Here is an 18,550-nt window from a genome sequence, read left to right on the forward strand (position 1 = left end):
TCAGCCTACCTGTCGTATCTCTTAGGGAAGACCCGGAATCAATCTCGCAGTACGCAAAACTGTCTTGTGAAGCGGAATGTAGAAGACTTTTAACCCTTACGATGATGTTGATAAAATTTTATATTTGTAATCAATATTATTTTTAAATCCGAGATGTATGCAAAAGTTACTTTGATAATGGAACTCGAAAATCCTTGTGATTTGTACCAAACGGTAAATGTACTAACACGTATCTGATTTGCACAAAATGGACAATCAAAATTGTGTACTATTTGCAGAACATTGTATAAAAATGTGTGAAAAATATTTTGTTATTGCCTCGCTACAGCCGATTACATAGGCCTTAGATTTCTGTATCTATTTCGTAATTATTTTTTTTCTAAAAGTAGGTGTTCTGTGCCCGACAGACGCCATTGAATTTTTTATGTCTAAGGTTTGTTTCCACACAGTTCCTTCAGCGTGTGCACAAAGTCTCTCCATTATATCCAGATTATGAACCCAACACGATATATATAACTTAATTCGTTAAAAATAAGACAGTTTAATAGCATCGTTGTAGCTAAAGTACTCATCTCATTTGTTCACTGTCCGTCTCTTTTCAGCACAGCGTAAACACAATTTCTCAGAATGAGACGAAACAGTACTTTAAAAGAATGCAATTAGAGTAATTAAGCTTTCACGAATAAATTTAATTCGTTCGCACGGTTAATACGTTCATTGCTAATATTTAGGAAGCGTACATTTTATGAGTATTTTATTTTTATTAATAATAAAAATACAATACATTCTAAACGAAAACTAACTCCTTAAAATAAGTATGAAGCATACGGTAGGTATATAACATAACTTGCAATTATTTTCCAATTAAAATGAAAAAAAATTCTCAGTCGAGTTTTTCCATAAAATTCTGTATATTGAAAAGTTGTTTGCTAGTCGGAATTTCAAACATTTTTTTTCAGTCTCTATTGTGGTGGCCCCTCTTTTGTGGAGTCCATGGGGTTGTAACCCCGGTTGACCTCCCTTAAATCGGGCCCTGAGCATAAAAAAGAGGGCCAAAGATCTTGTTTGTTTGTTCCAACGAGCTAATTACAGGAAATAGTGGTTCGAATTGAAATAAACTCTTTATTATACACAAATATATTTGGTTTGGTGTAAAAATTAGATATTAAAATATGAAATGTAAAAAATTATCCTCATCATCGTAGTGTAGGGACTAACGTTAAATCAATTTCGTCACAACAATATTTCTGTCATTAATAATATTTTATTTCATATTATCACTTTAACGATAGATACAATAAATTTAAATATTAAAAACCTGTCTTGAGCGAGTTATATTTCAATTTCATCTATTTGTTACCATGGTAACAAATTACAACATTTAACTGTATATTATCGAATTAGCAGGAGTGAAACCTTATTTTAAAATGATTAACACATAACAATCTATTTGATGTTATCCTTTTATCGCTCACTAAACTAAAGCTAATTGTGATAATTAATATTTGTCCGTACAATCGCTATTATTTCTATAAAAGCCTCTGGGAAAACATTCAGTAGTATTGTTACAATCGTGATTGTTTATCTTATAACTATATATTGTGGACTGACGCACTCGAGTCAATTATCTCTTTTTTTATTAATAATTCTATAAAAACGGTCCTTCTCAACAATTAAATAGATTGACATAGCCATAGACACGAATTTACACGAATCTAACCAATTGGTTAGATTCGTGTAAATAGCCAGTGAATCTTTCTTCGCTTCCGAATGGATCAAATTATTAACTATAAATATTGTGGCAGAATTGTCAATTCTTAATAGACAACTTGGAGTTTTGTTTGTCAAATGGCGTGAAGTCGTGGCGGCAAATTTGAACATAAGAGCTTTTTCTTTTCCTACGTTCGATAAGCACATTCTGGCAGGAGAAAAAACGCGTACATAGTAGTAGCTATTCTGTTCCTCACGCCTTTATGCCTACATCAGAGAAGCTTCATGCATTTTTGTATAGAAAACTGATCAATCAAAGAAATATTGAGTATAAATTTGTTTTTGAAGCTGTGTTGGATTCTTGGCTTCAGTGTGCGACTCATATCTCTGAGGTCGTAGGTTTGATCTCTGTGCACCAATGAACGGTGAAGTGTGGAAACAGGGTTGCCTTTGACACAAAATGTCGAAGGCCTGCGTCAGGCATAGGAGGCTGGTCAACTACTAGCCTATTATATTGAAAAATGATGATGAAACAGATACTATCTGAACCCACGCCTCTTTTTTTTAATATTTTTAATGTTACATATTATTAAAATAAAAATACGTTTTAAACTTATTCTTTTCTACATGAAGATTGTATTTCTAAAGAAAACACATTTTCGATACCCAACATCTTTATTCCAAAATTTCGACAGTCGGATATCCGCACATATAATGTACTATACAATCATATATTTTAACATAACTACATGTATGTATGTAGAGTATAAATTAAAAGTACTCAATTATACCCAGCCTATGGTAACCAAGTTATTTAGAAGAGAATACAAAACAGTAACTACTTTTAAGTCTTGTGTCTCTATCGTCATCATCCATTTTAAAAACACATGAGAAAATATCTACGTCACAACAAAAATATATTATAACATTATTTCTAAAAATGGCGTCCATAAAACATCGAATATCTATTCAAATTGACCAAAGATTACGCCATTGACAATTTATTATATGTATTTACAAAGCGATTTATTCCATTTTCAAAGATAACATTTTTTTTTTTCAATTTTTTGTTGCAATTTAAAAATAATTTATCACAGTACTAAATTTAAATACAGTAAGTAAAGTTTCCAAACATAATTAACTTTAACAGATTCGAAAGTTTAGTATAATTAAGATTATGCCACGTTTCTCAGGAGTTCGTCCGCAGATAATTCGCCGTCCTGAAAAGTAAAAAAAACATATAATAATTTGTAGGAAGTCCACGAACTCAAAGGCAGATCTGCCTCTGTTATAATAATTAATTCGTGCAAGCCGGTCTTTAGCCTGCATCGGTATTCTGTAACTCAACTGTTTCTGTACGAGATTTTTGTAGAATATGTCTTCTGCTCACGATTTTTTTAAATTGTAATGAGATATTAAATATTTATGTACGCTTGGAATGCTAGCCGCTGAGTTAAATAAATAGACAAAGAAAACAATCTGCTCCGCCTTTAGTATTTATGGAACTCCAGACAGCCTTTGGATGTTGTTTATCCATGTAGGATTATTAATAAATTGAAGAAGGAATAATGATTGAATAAAGGAAAATTAATGATTATTATAAGAACTGGCAGTAAATGTAAAACTAGATTCATTTTTATTTGACGTTCATAAGTGTACATTATGTTACCTGTATGAATAAATGAATTTTGACTTTGACTTTGAATATATTAAGTCAGTCTTATCGCAATCACTAATAAAAATATTTATATTTATAAATATTTATATTTATAAATATTTATTATACTTGAATCTGTCCTTTTTTGGAGTTTACGTTCATTACTTACTTGATTAAGGTCAATAAATTTTCGTACAACGGATCGAGTGAAGTCCGGATTGTTCTGCATCTCATTCACAAACCAGTCCAATGGAATGCTGTGAAAATAGTACAAACAGTATTACTATATATATACTACGGTAATATTTACGCAAGCGATAAAATTTCTTATGTAAAATAAAAAGGCTATAATCATGGTAATACTGCAAATTCCTTTATTACAAATATTACAAAATATTATTTACAACAGTGGGCAATCAATATTTAAAGTTGAAGTTCACTGAATGGATATTAAAAAAGACAATGAACATAGGTTGTTCTTCGACGCTGCTACCAGCGCTATGAATTCGTTTTATATCTGTTTTGTGCAGATATTTTCACACGTGTCGGATTAATTATCACTGTCAAGCATTAATGTCAATGTTGGCGGCAAATTGTATTTGTAAAACGTATTGGCTTTCGAAACATACTTTATTCAACTTTTATAAGAATCTAGGAGAAACGTAAAATAGATATTCTATTTAAAATAGACAAAGGCGCCTAAAATTTCTACGGCCCAGATTACAAGCATATAGATCGGCCTACTGTGCATAACAAAAGTCTAGTAACTTATGTAACTTAAGACAGGCCTGGCAAGGCCCGGCCGGCAATGCACTTGCGAGCCTTCTGATTTAACATCAGTTGAGCCTCCTTCCCGCTTGCTTTTTAATAAAAAATTAACACACTAAAAAATCTATGTTGTGTTAAACCTAGCCTAGTGGTGGGTTGGACTTTGAAATCATATGCATGAATTTGATGATACTGATTATGTAGATGTCTCTGTGGACCTTGATTGGAACACCTCCAAGTGATTTTCGCTGCAGGAGTTAAGTCTAAGTATTTAAAACAAAAAAAAAATTGTGAAATGTTTGAAATAGGTAAACAAACCGTCTATTTTTACTTTTAGGATAAACCTTCCAATATGGACCATCGATTTGATGCCCATATTTTTTTTGTAGATAGTACTCACTAAAAGAAATCAAATTCGTGAATATGACGTCTACGTCGTTGCCCTAGTGGCTAAAAATGTTGTTAGTTGGTTTGTTTTTAATCGTAAATGAAATCAGTGATTGAATAAAAATACCCAAAACCCATTATCTACTTAAATATCAATACCCAGATCCCAACGAATGGACGTCACTAAAGATGTTTATCATTCAATTTACAAAGTTAATTTGACAATACCTTTGTGTCGTACTGTATTATAGGAAAATAAGTCCTTTCACGTTTATATTGAATTCAATCACATTTCTAACTTTGTTTTGAGGTAAAATAACTATAATATGAATGTGTTTATGAAATTATTTACTATGTAATAAAAAATACAATTTTGGATTATTTTCTTTGTACACATCAAGTAATTTTGTCTTAACGTCAATAGACTGTTATTTTTATCTTTTAGTTTTAGTTTTTATTTTTTTTTCTTTATTTTGTGGTCGTTTCTTGCTTTTTTTCTTTCATATATCGCTTAAGTTCTAATGTAATTGACGTGTATGTGTAAGTGTGTTAAATATGTGATGTCATATTTTTAAAATATATATAGACAACAGCGTTTACTGCAAAGAGTAATGTTTGATATTTCTAATAGATTCTAGAACACATATTTATCGGTAATCGGTATTGACATCGCTTGTAATTGTTTTACAGGATACGCCATTAAAAACTTTTTGGTCTCGTTATTTTTATACAATGTTAAAAGAAGTTTATTATCGAAGTTTAGGGGTATTTACGGACGTAACTTATGCTCTTTGAAATTTGTGGTCTTATTTAAGTACATAAATTTGATAATACTTATTTTTTTATAAAAAATTAGTTTGATTTTCTTGGATAGCATGATCAGAAATAAGCACCAATAGACCGTTAGCAACAATATATCATTATTTGAACTAATGATTTTGTTTAAAAAAAACCTACAGTTCATTTGTAAGATCTTTTTTAGATTTAAAACTATTTTTTAATGAGTATTGTCGACCGATTGTCGTTTTTATCTTGTTTGTTACGTTGAAACTTAGTTGCATAAAGTTCATTGCTTAGAATTAGTACTATTTATTTAGTTACTTTATTTCTCAAAGATACATATAGCGAGAAAATTAAGAGATAGATGTATAAAATAAAAATATGTTTCTAAAAATATGTACCTACATTATTATTTTCAAACGCAAAGGGTATGTCGCATTGGTATTACAACATGCATTATCTGACTATTAAATACTAATAATATCTTAGGCTCTCGTTGTCCGAACAATTGCTAGAAAGGCCTTACTTACTTTCCTTATATAACTTTAATTGAATATTCAATAAATACTTAAAAATAGGGAATCGGGTGGTCGTATCACTGATACCCGATAACTTCGATAGAAACAAAGTCATACCAGATACTGTTGTATAAAAATCCAGAGACTGTTCTAGAACTAATGTGTTTGACGTCATATTAAGCAAGTCTAGACTCGAAATCGTACCCGACACTTTAAACACTGATACACATTTGTGTATTATTCTGCAATTAAAATACACTATAATTATACCTTTCCAATACTTTTTCATCATCTTGCGCCTCCTTTTCTTGTATGGCCTCAAGATTTTCCCAAAAGTTGTCCAGCCCATACACTGAAACATATTAACGAATTAATTACACTATTAAGATTATATCAGAAACCACTCTCGGGACAAAACCGAGGGGATGCTACAGAATAAAGGAATTGTTGATATATTATATTGATTAGAAGCATTTAATGTATATTTCTCTTTTTGACGTTCATAAGTGTACATTATATTATCTAAATGAATAAATGATTTTTTTATAAGATTTAGTTTTTTCCTTAGATATAGGTGACTGAAACTTAAGCAGGTATTTCATATAGGATTTTTCCATTGAATTTTAGACAATTAATATTTCGGCCGTTAGCTCAAACATATAGATCTATTATGATTCCAATGTTAAATCAACTAAATACATTATGTTATGATTTTATTCGTAAGCCATGTTGTAATTAATTTTGAAATAATTGTGTCATTAAATTCTTATAGATTCAATAATTTTAGTATAAAAATCCCTTTATTTTGTAAATAGCACAAAACGAATCCAAACTACTCCGTGTCATTTCGAAGTTTCTGGTAAGACAACGTACCCGTTCAATTGAGATTACATCAAGTTGCATTTTCATTTGTTATAAAAAATATTTCAAATCCATTAAATACGGGTATAAACGTAACATGTATTACTAGTGACTGTAACGGTTCGTTTCTTCACAGATAACTTTTTTTTTTCTAAATAAATTGTAGTAATATAATGAGGAGGTTTATTTTAGATAGACTACTCACGTATAAATAGTATTTGATTTTGTTGTATATACTACATTATTTTATATACGGACAAAGACAAACGACGCATTTAATAGGTTTTAGATGCCCTTTTTAATCTGCGGTTCAGCGCGAAGTTATATTTTTTTAATAATAATTAAAAAAAAATTTTTTTAAAGTATTTGAAAATGCGACTTGAGTAATAACGGATTTTCACCACCTTTGACGCTCATACTTCGTCTTAGGTAAAGCTCAGTAAGATTCAACACCAAAAAGCACAATGTGCCTGTAACGCTGAGCTTAAAAGCTAAAACTTAAAAACGCAATAAAACAATTAAACAAGGAAGCTTCAAAATACTTTAACGCGTTCACTTAGACAGTTTGTCATTTGGTTGGTTAATACAGCAAAATATGCAAAAGGCTTAACATGTATACACTTCCAGTGAATAATTATAGAGGTCGCTATCAGTCATAGAGTGACGTAAGTGTTTGTAACATTTTCCTGTGTGTTCGTGTCCACCCGTCCCAGAGGCTTTACGATCGATGCCTTATATAAAATAATAACAAAAGCCCACTTTATTCTAAGCTCCGATCAAATATGATTTCATATATTGGCTGATCGTAATCGTGTTACCTTCACCATTTTCGTCCTGTCTTTTACCATAACCCCGTGCGATAAGTACGTTCGAATTTGGTGTGAAACTACCTCGGGATACTCTTATTTCTTCCTCTGTTAGAATTATATTATACATGAAAATATTTTTATTATTCATAGTTTTTATAAGCCCAAGCTAGTTTGCATTATCTCGAAGCAAAGCTTTTAAAGCCTTAAGTTACCTTCCTCGTTCATTTCATCGCCTCGTTTTCCGTAATTTCTTGCTACCATAAGTTTAACATGGGGAATAAATGTCGGCCGCACTTCTTCGAAACCTATGTGTAAAAATTGTATGTAAGTGTATGTATATTTGTATTGAGTTTATTGCAGTAAGTATTATATATTATATGATGTATTTGGATTTTAGATAAATTTAACAGCTTTGTTCAATATATATATTTAACTTTTGCTACAGTTTATATATATATTTGATATAATTGTTTGACAAAACAACAAGTGTTTGGTCTCTTTATAAAAAAAAACATATGTGCAATTCACACATGGTAGAAGTGAAACCTTCAAAAACATTTTTTTTATTATTAATCATATATAAATTAATCATTTTCCATTATCTAAATGTGTGTGTTCTTTTAAAACAGTATATTTTAATGATAAATTTTAATTTATAAGTTTAAATTAATATTAAATTTTTAATTTGGGAAAAACTAAAACATCGAAAGTTTGAAATTCGATCAAATGAAAAAGCGGCAGTAAAGAGAGGCTGTATAATGCCTGCTATCTCATTTTCTCCCACGTTAAATCATATGATGAATTGATGTTTCTGTCTCTCTTTACCGCTGCATCCGGTTTGAAATCACGACGATTCGAAAGAAGTTTATCTATCTCATTTTCTCCCACGTTAAATCATATGAATTAATATTTCTGTCTCTTTTTACTGTCGCTTTTTCGTTGCATCCGGTTTGAAATCACAACGATTCTAAAGAAGTTTCACTTCAAAATGCAAAAATATTTAGAAAATTATTTACTACCAAAAGATTGTGTTCTTAAGCATGGCTTCTTGAAGTATATAATTTTAATTCGAAGGAAACTGGCAAATGAGACCTTTATGTTAAAGACTATATACGTTGAATCAGTATAATAACTGAGTTTGTATTAATAGTGGTAGTTCTCTAGTGTAATACCAGCATTAAGTTTCCATAGAAGGACCGATATAAACGTCAATATTGTTGATATTCTGTAAGTATCATTGTGTAGTGATGTACGTACGTACGTGTATAACAGAGTTGTATCGGTCAAAAGCTGAAATAAATTCCAAAGCAGACCAATCCATTTGGTTCTAAACACGATTTAATGAAAGTTTTTGCTACACCGAAACATAGTCAATTCTAAGCAATGAATGAAATGAAAATTAGATTTCCTTTAAGCAACACAAAAACTGGCCGATTTAACCATTTCCAAATGGAGTTAGCGAAATCCACTTTTTCGCAATTTGCCGTCCATTCAGGCCTTCTCGAATACCTTCTGAATCCAGTTCCGGTGTTCTTTTGCCAAAATCTCTGGCGATACCCACGGAGGGACTTTTAAATGTGGGAGTACCACGATTCATTCGTGGTGACGCTGTTTGTTGTGTCACGTCGCCTTAAGCAAATGTATTCATTACTAATACTTTTCTATGTAGTATATTGGACTAACGTAACGTAAGTATGTATGTAATTGATGTTTAACAAATACTCGACATCACATTGCAAGTTACACACAATAAATTTTTATAAGTAAATTTTTCATTAGGAATGTTATTTTAACTGTCCATTTTGCTAAAAACGTACAATTTTTAAATAATGTTACACTATTTATTAATAGATCATCCATCTACTTTTACTTTAATTATTTTTTATCTGTGGCCATGTAAGGCACAAAACGGAATAAAATTTCCTTAAAAGTTTTTAACCGCGGCTTAGACTGCCGATTTACTCAGTACAAACTGTTTGTCAAATAGAATTACATCAAAGTTTTCCTATAATACAGATGATAATTATTACTTTAGATCTTTACCTGCTCCTGTAAAATATTAAATTCATGAGCCATTACTGAGACGGATGTGCAATTAAGGTTTCTTAAGGGCGTCAAATATAGTTAAGTTTTACAGTCTTCAACTTATTAACTTCAACTTTTTTATAAAAATAAATTTATTACAAATTATATTTACATTTTATTTCATACTAAAATTTGTTCTACAGTGACTTCAATCCTCGGCTACAAATGAATACGATGATGTACTCTGAAACGCGCTACCAAAGCTACTATGGATATATTTATCTTCTTGGGCCTAGCCGCTTCAGGATTCTGGCCGACCAGTCAGCGGTTATTCTGGATAAGAGTGCTCTCTTTAGGAGGTAGAGCATCACCTTTTCCTCCACAATTCCTATTGGTACTAGTGAAAAAAATCAAGTACCGTTATATATATCTGACCTTAACAACTTTCAAGAACTTACGTTCGGACCGAGTTTGAGCGCGCTTCCCAAAACCCCTTGCCGTCATCATTTCTACATTCTTGAACCCGCGCGTAGGACGCTGCTGTTTGCTCCTAACCAATCTTCCATCTGGGGCACCATCCACCATACACAGGAAGACCGCAACCAGAACAGCTACTTGCATCTTTAGATTCATCGCTGTAACAGTAATATAAAAGAGGTTCATTAGTTTATGATTTGTTGATTCAGCAACAATTGTACGACGTATCTCATAGCCGTAGGAAATAATGTTACCGTATTCATACCTACCTATCTATTCTATTGTTTTAATCTATGTGTTTCTCGTCTAAGTTTTTATATTCTTAAAGGCTGGGTGCGTTAAAGCGTGGGTGAGTATCTAGAATCTAGATCATAAGTTTGACACCAATTTTAAATAACTTAACTTACCTATTATTATGACATTATGTTAATAATTGTATTATATGACATTATAAAAAATAATAGGACAGTTACATGCACTATCTTAGCAAATAAACGATATAATATTAGGTCTATCGGGCTGCGGGTAGTCCGGCAGACTACTACAGCAAAAGGATTAAACTAACTGCCATCTGCATGCCATATTATCTGAATTAAAAATTTCTTCATATTTAATTAAACTGTACAATATTTCATATTACATCAAAATATTGTAGTGCTTTATGTTCTAAGATTTACGTGTATAATGTTAAATTTTAGAAATTGAAACTATAACTCAGTGTCAAATATAATGACTTAAGCTGTCAATTGTCTGCTATGTGACAAATCGTAAAGTACAGCCCGGCCCATAATTAAAAGTCGTATGAGGGAAGCAATTAACAAATTAATAGTAGGTGTGTTGCGCCAATTCTATTATTGTCTATGCATTATGATGCCTTAATACGTCTACTTAAAGTTAAATGTTGCTGTATTTCTTGTGCTTTTAATCTTGACCAATTCGTTATTACTTCGTATTCATTGAAATTTCTTTAATACTGAACTACTAAATTTCTGAACTACATGTTGTGTTCATACATGCAAATAATAAAACACAAAAATACTACGGAGATTTGTTTGTTATTGCGAGGTATCGTTAATATAGTAGCCACGCTGTATACACTTCTGTAAGTCTCGTTTATCTGTGGCCATGACAGTAAGGCGTTGTCAGATGTTAACGGTACAATAAAGCTAAGTGCATATACTAACATTACCTGACTATAAACCTAGCCTTGTTATCTTGTCCGTTAGTGGACAATAAAACCAGAAAGTTTTTACAATGTAGGGTACAATCAACGCTACGACACTGACAGATGCACGATCAAGAGATTTGGCATTACATTAGGGAAAAGGGCTCGTGTTATTACAATAAGTGTTATGGATTAAATATAAAATTTTAAAAGTAAATCCAAAAACGCATAAATATTGAACCCATATATTTTCCTCTAGTCTTACCATGAGTTGGACAAAGTATTAAACGTCAATAAGTCGTCAGAGCTGTGATAAGTATTTCTACAAAAAATCTTAGTCGTAATCTTTGTCAATTATTACACAGATATATTTACGTTATGATATGAATAAAAATATAATATGAATGTGCGAGAGACACATCGGGACCATTTCAAGGCTTTATTATTTTGACGCGAAGTGAACCAGCTCTATATTAAAGAACACACTCGACATTTGGAAGGAAAACAAACAGTCAAACTTGGTCTCATATTCGTGACATTTTTTATTAAGTGATCGATTTTCTGACACGCGTATCATGAGGCAAGGTAAGGAAAATCATAGAAGGGATATCATAGATTTTCTTTACCGTACAAGTGAGTGTTTAGTGCGCAAAAAAAAAAGTTCACTGCTCACCCGTGATTCGAACGCGTACTTCTTAGGGTTGACGCTTCAGCAGACAAAAACAGTTTAATTTATAAATAACCGTTTTATTTTCAATTGTCGTATTAATTTCTCTAATAAGTTATTTTATTATTTACATTTAAGCGTGACGTAATAAAAAAAATGTTGTTCGAGGTGACAGTTACGTATTGGTTCTCAAGATAATCAAGCAAAGTTGTGGGCGGAAACTAGTTTCGTTAAAGTCCGTTTTCTTGCCTAAGTGAAAAGTTCAATAACGAAGGACCGGCTAACGACGTTATATCGTTAAAGTTACGTTAACTTATCCTAATAATATTAGTTATATTGTTACTAGATTAATAAATATAGATTAGATTATCATAAAATGTGTTTTAATCGACTTTTGAGGGGTTTTACAAAGCTTAGCGAATTGAAAATACTAGGTTTGATATGACTTTTTATAAAAAAGTAGATTAGACCTTAATGTCATTCAGAACGCATTAACTATGAACTCATTCATTTTTTTTCATAGATATAGATAGGAGGCAAACGGTCAAGGCTCATCTGTTATGTCAAACGTCATAAATGCTCTCTATGCCAAAGGGTTCGCAACTCCATTGGCTACCTTTTAAGACTTGGTACGCTCTTATCCTGAAGTACCCTAAGTACCCCAGCAGTATGGCCGCGGATATTACTTCCCACAGAGAAGTTAAATTTTGTGAAAGGCAGACCAATTAGCGTGGTACAGGCAGAGAAGGGAAATCCCATGTAAATCAAAGAATCACAGGAAAAGACCCATATATGATAGTGCTACTAGATTAAACCTCGTGACATGAATGTATTTTTTACTAAAACTTTTTCTATCAACGCAGATCGCACCTGAGGGAAATCTAAACTAATCTTGCATGACATCCGGCCTATCTCGTTAGACTTAATCGCTTTAACTGATTAACTTAAATGTCAATTTAAACACAGTAGAATCAAGTATTGACTTTTGATATTCTATATATATAAATAAAAATGAATCGCAAAATTTTGCTCAAAACTCGACGGCTGGGACTAATTCGGATTGGAAAATCCGAAACAACAGTTTTTATTGACTAAAAACCAACCATCTCTATTGAAATAATGATATGATAAAAAAAGGTAGGCTACCTAAAATAATATAAGGCGAAATGAGGTTAGTTCACGTTTCACAAAAGCAGCTAATAATATATAATATGCTAAATTACGTTAGCGAGCGCAATGTTGGCCTAGTGGCTCCAGCATGCGACTCTCATACCTGAGGTTGTAGGTTCGATTCCCGGCTGTGCACCATTGGACTTTCTTTCTATGTGCGCATTTAACATTTGCTCGAACGGTGAATGAAAACATCGTGAGAAAACCGACGTCTTAGACTTAAAAAGTCGCCGACGTGTGTCAGACACTGGAGGCTGATCACCTACTTGCCTTTAAAAATTGATCATGAAACAGATTCAGAATCTGAGGCCAAGACCTAAAGAAGTTGTAGTGCCACTGATTTATTTTATTTTAAGTTACGTTAGCTATTTTGTTTGACAAAAGATGGAACATTCTTGTTCAGATTTGCAATATTGTACATTGACCGACTGCTGACACTGCTCACTAAAGATGCGTTACACCAGCTCACTACAAATGTTATGTATGTGTGAATAGATGTAAGTAGTAGTAGTTGAACAATAAATCAGATTTAAATATTGTTGTCCTATTCATTTCTCGCTTCCTCTGAAATGGCGAAGACTATTTTAAGTCCTTAATTATCGTGGTGAGCCTTCCCGATAGCTTTGATATAATCCCACCACCTTGAACCGTTGATCCTAGCCGTAGGGCTCCGTCTGTTACCTAAGAGACCTCTCTTGGTCCAAACATCCCGTACTTATTTATATATTCACTATTTATGTAGGGTAAACAAAATAATGAAAATCTTAAAATCAAAGAACTTTGCAAATTGACCCAGGACCTCCACGTTAATTCTCGAAGCAATTATCAATTATATTATATAACTAAAATGACACTAGAATTAAACGAATCAGTTAATCTGTCTGGAAACTTCGTGTTATTCATTTATTTTGACACTAATCTTATTCATAACATTAAAATTAATCTGTGGCGTAAACAATATACATTTATGAAACAAGTGTTTGTTGATTTTAAGTTTGGTGTTTAAATAGTATTGTATTATATGTACAATATATTATAGACAATTAGTATTATTACATTTTATATTACCGACTTTAAACTAAAACAGTCTATATACTTTATTTATACTAAAACATTGATTTGCCCCTTTACATCACAGCGTAAAAATAATTTGATGGAAAAGAATATATCTACAAACGTTTTTATGTGATAAGAAGCAAACGGGAAGGAAGCTCATCAGACATTAAGTGATAACGCCGCCCATGGACATTTACATTGCCAGAAGGCATGCGTTGCCGGCCTTTTACGAATTGCTACACTCTTTTCTTAAAGGAAGGAGGAAAGGAGAAGTCGATTTGGTTCGGAAATATTTCAGCGGGAACTTCGGCATAATTTATTTATTTAGTAATCCTACAGCTAACATAATTTATATATAATTACAAACAAATACACTGAAAATATAGCCAAAGATGGAATACATGATACATTTTACTTGAAAAAGATTTAGAAAAGGGAACAAACAAACAAAAAGTATATAATACATTTAACTAATTGTGATTTAATTTATTTAACGAAGCCTAAATTGGTTGTGTTGTGTGATGGTGTAAAAAGTGTGGGTATGTACGTGATGGTGTGTATGTGGGGTGTGCTCATAATGTAGGTGATTTTGCGCTATGGATATTCTTAATACACTTTTTAACCACATTCCACGATAACCTAAACAAGTCAATAATGATGGTAAACAATACTTTTTGCTAGCGTTTCTTTAAACGCTCAGCTGTGGAAGGACGGACGCGAAACTGATACGGTTGGTGTTTTGAAAACTATTTCAAGTTTCTAGTTCACACATTGCTTTCTCTAATGTGAAGCTAAGGAGAATAATTGTTCATATGCTTTCCGCGAAAACTACTAAGGTACTAAAAAATTAAAAGGTTATCATTATAAAATTGTTCGGTAGTTAATTGATCAACTGTTTTAATACAGTTGTAACTATATATAAAGAATTTGAATGCCTTTTGCCCAAATTTTAAGTGTTGGCCCAGTGGCTTCAGCGTGCGACTCTCATACCGGAGGTCGTAGGTTCGATCCCCGACTGTGCACCAATGGGCTTTGTTTCTATGTGCGCATTTGATCACCTACTTGCCTATTACATTTAAAAATTATCATGAAACAGATTCAGAAATCTGAGGCCAGGACCTAAAGAGGTTGTAGCGCCACTGATTTTTTTTGCCCAAATTACGGTAGCAAGCAATGTGATTTATAAATGGTAGGCGGTAATAAAAAATATTGTAATATTCATTTTAAAAGGACTTTCGTTCTTATTTTAATGCAAACAATTATTCTTCAAAGTTATGAAGTATTCGAGTTGATCTTTAGAACTTTTTAACATTGAACCTTTATAACATCTAAATCCGTTTACCCAGTAAACAATAAACTTTTTATCTATATATATAGATTATCTATATAATTTATATTTAGATAATCTATATTATTATATCACTTCAAATAGTGAATACTCTATAAAAATTAAATACTATAACTATTATATTTATATTAAATAAATAACTTCTACCTAAATTACACTTTCAACTCTTTCTGAAACTGTTTGTCTGTCTGAGTCGTACATAGTGACACTTCAAAAAACGGCAATTATTTTAATTAAATAGAAAAAAAGCTAATTTTCTTAACTGTAACTATAAGTTTCATTGTAGGGTGGCGGGTATTGTAGTAGTCATAGGGGGTATAATATCATTTAACAATTAGAATACATATCTCTTATTTACTAAAGCGTTACATATACGTATATTATAGGTATCTTATTTTATACTGACACCATAGTAACAAATACATTATCTAACTTTGCTAAAGGTTCGTGTATCTGATACAAAGGATGAAAACGCTCTGATATCAATTACACAGAAGCCCACAAAATATGGCTCTAAACACGTGTTTGGGATAATTCATTAGCGAATATATTTGTGTTTAATACGGTCTAAATTGGTATACTATGTGTATATTATTTAATTATATCCTTTATGAAAGAAGAGAGCAGTGTTGGCCTAGAGGTCGTAGGTTTGATCCTGGCACTAACATGTTATCTTTGCTCGTTGGACAAAACTGACACGACTAAAACAGTCGACGGTCGACGGTACATCTGGCCGATCTTCCAAAGTGGATCCATAAATCTGAGGGCCAGATTTTAAAAAACTTAAAAAAAAGAATTAAAGCTTCTAAAAATATATTTTTTAATCGCGAACTATGATTTACAAATATCAAAACCAATACGTTTTCCTCATAGAAAGTCATATTTAATGATATTTCTTATAAATCTCCAAAGAGTACCAATTCTTTATAGGCAACGAAATCGCAAGCTTTCTATTTGTGTCGTTGACGATGTGTTAATATCAGGAAATTCTTATCCCCGTGTCCTCATAATGAAATCGCTCAATTAATATTCCAAATTTGAATATTCGTCAAACTAACCAAGTTTCAAAAGTAATATAGCTCATGAGTTAGAATAGACATAATATACTGCGTTTGACAACTTAACTTATGCTCGAATTAACAAGAACACCCAGGCGTCTAGATACATCTACGTAATGTTATATCTAGTAACAACCTTATTTAATCGTGTCACAAAGGCATTTATAGCGGCAGTATTGAAAATCCTGCTGAAAAAATCTTGTTGTATTTTGCCGCAAATTTGGGATAGCGCGGTACAAAAACTCAACTCAACATAGATTCAAGATCGTTTTTCAGCACTGGTCAGTTAAAAATTACCAAAATCTACCAAATTCAAAAATCATTTATTCATATAGGTAACATAATGTACACTTATGAACGTCAAAAAAAAAATACATTAAATGCTTCCAATTTTACATTAACTGCCAATTCTCAAATCTAGGGCGTAGAACGGAAGAGAAGAACTGGCAATAAAAACAATCCATAGCATAAATACAACCACAGCCTTAATTTTAAGTCTAAGGTAATTTATGACCGAGCTCCTGAAAGTCATTTTCGGGTGTTACCGCTTAATATGCTGAATAATCTTTCAGATTTATTAATAATTTAATAATTAATTAATTGTACATAATTTTGTACAGTGTGATTCCTGGTACGTAATTTTGCAAAGTTTAAGGTGTATAATTAATTATACTTTTAAATAAATTTGTATTTAATACAACTTAAATTCAATAAAACTACGCCAACAAAGCTAAAAGATATTAGATACTTTACTTAAAAGAAAAACATTATATATATCTAATATCTAAGTGCATGAGTTTCAAAGCCTTCATACACCCGTGATGCCTTCGTCGCTTTTAACTGAATGCGAGTGACTAATTAATTTAATGACACATTAAAATGAAGATTCCTAGAAAATGTCAGGTGCGACAGAAAACTATAAACTAGTCTTTTATTTATTATATTTGAATATTCTCAAATTTCCAATCATATTAAGAGGCTCATACTTGAACGGCTGAATTAATTATAACGAATTTTCGTGTATTCGGGATAACAACTTTTTTATTTCAAATCAATAGTGATCCAGGTTCCTTACTAAGTATAAAATAAAGTATCAGGGAAAAAATATTATATAATTTTATAAATACATGTTTTCGAAATTAGAAGATAGATTTTATTAAAATCTTAGAATCTTGTGTTTCACTTACAAAATTTGACAAAACAGATAGATATGGGTCTCGTATTATGACACGATTATATTTATTTAAACGAAACTTAAATCAGTTTGAGAAACTGTTGTCTTTTATGTTTGTCTGATTCTGTCAAAACACACAGGCAATGTAGGAAAACAAATTTTAAAAAGGACAAAATTCACTTTTGTATCCGATAAATTAGTTCTTCTCAATACCAATGATTAAAATGTAAATACACAATATCCGTTATAAATAATTGAACAATGGGCTAAAAAGTCAAAAATACATTTATATAAAAGGTCCGACACCACAAAACGTCCCTTTTTTACGCCTGAATATTTTACAATGCTCTTTTTCTTTTTTGGCTTTTACAGTGATTACTTATTTCACACATTTTACGAATAGAATAAAAAGTATTTAATACTTTTTATGGAACCCTAATCTATAATAATGTATTTTTACTTCTTACATTTATATTTTTCTCTGTTGCCTTCTCTTTTCAAATCTATCTATGGTAAAACAAATGTATTATATTAAACCTTATATACTATTATACTAAGGTTAAAAGTGAATGTTTTATTAAGGTATGTAACATGAACTTTAAAGAGAATGAACGATAGCTAGAATATATAGAATAAATATAACTTCTAAATGTACTTAGGACGTACTTCGTAGTCTCCATTAAGATAAAAATATAAATGTAATAAACAAGAATATAAAAAAAAATGACTCTAAATTTATATTACGAGCAAAAAACGAAGGCGATGAACTGGAAATAAAATTTCCGCCACTCTTTTTAATCGCTGACAATTTTGTTTGACACGATGCCTGTAAGGAGCACCAACATCACTGCATATGGATAAAATAGTAATAATAATAAACGCCACTTGATGTATTTCCTCCCGAAGAAAGAGCATGCACT

At 31.5% G+C, this 18,550-nt stretch overlaps 1 protein-coding gene across 2 annotated transcripts in view; it reads right to left on the reverse strand.

Annotated features, from left to right (window-relative positions):
* Positions 1-2,366: 2,366 nt before the first annotated feature.
* Positions 2,367-18,550, reverse strand: part of LOC111003729 (allatotropins-like) — a 30,925-nt gene continuing 14,741 nt past the window's right edge. Inside the window, exons 2-8 of one of the 2 annotated variants that reach the window (XM_045630891.1) lie at positions 9,974-10,150; positions 9,000-9,119; positions 7,703-7,795; positions 7,500-7,595; positions 6,091-6,172; positions 3,537-3,624; positions 2,367-2,930 (exon numbers count right to left, since the gene is read on the reverse strand). In XM_045630891.1, the coding sequence (XP_045486847.1) occupies positions 2,886-2,930; positions 3,537-3,624; positions 6,091-6,172; positions 7,500-7,595; positions 7,703-7,795; positions 9,000-9,119; positions 9,974-10,148 (699 nt within the window). In that variant the 5' untranslated portion in view covers positions 10,149-10,150 and the 3' untranslated portion in view covers positions 2,367-2,885. The remainder of the gene's footprint in view (positions 2,931-3,536; positions 3,625-6,090; positions 6,173-7,499; positions 7,596-7,702; positions 7,796-8,999; positions 9,120-9,973; positions 10,151-18,550) is intronic. The other variant, XM_045630892.1, reaches the window with a different exon arrangement.

This window comes from Pieris rapae, chromosome 13 (genome assembly GCF_905147795.1).
Source record: "Pieris rapae chromosome 13, ilPieRapa1.1, whole genome shotgun sequence".
Classification (NCBI taxonomy): Eukaryota; Metazoa; Arthropoda; class Insecta; order Lepidoptera; family Pieridae; genus Pieris; species Pieris rapae.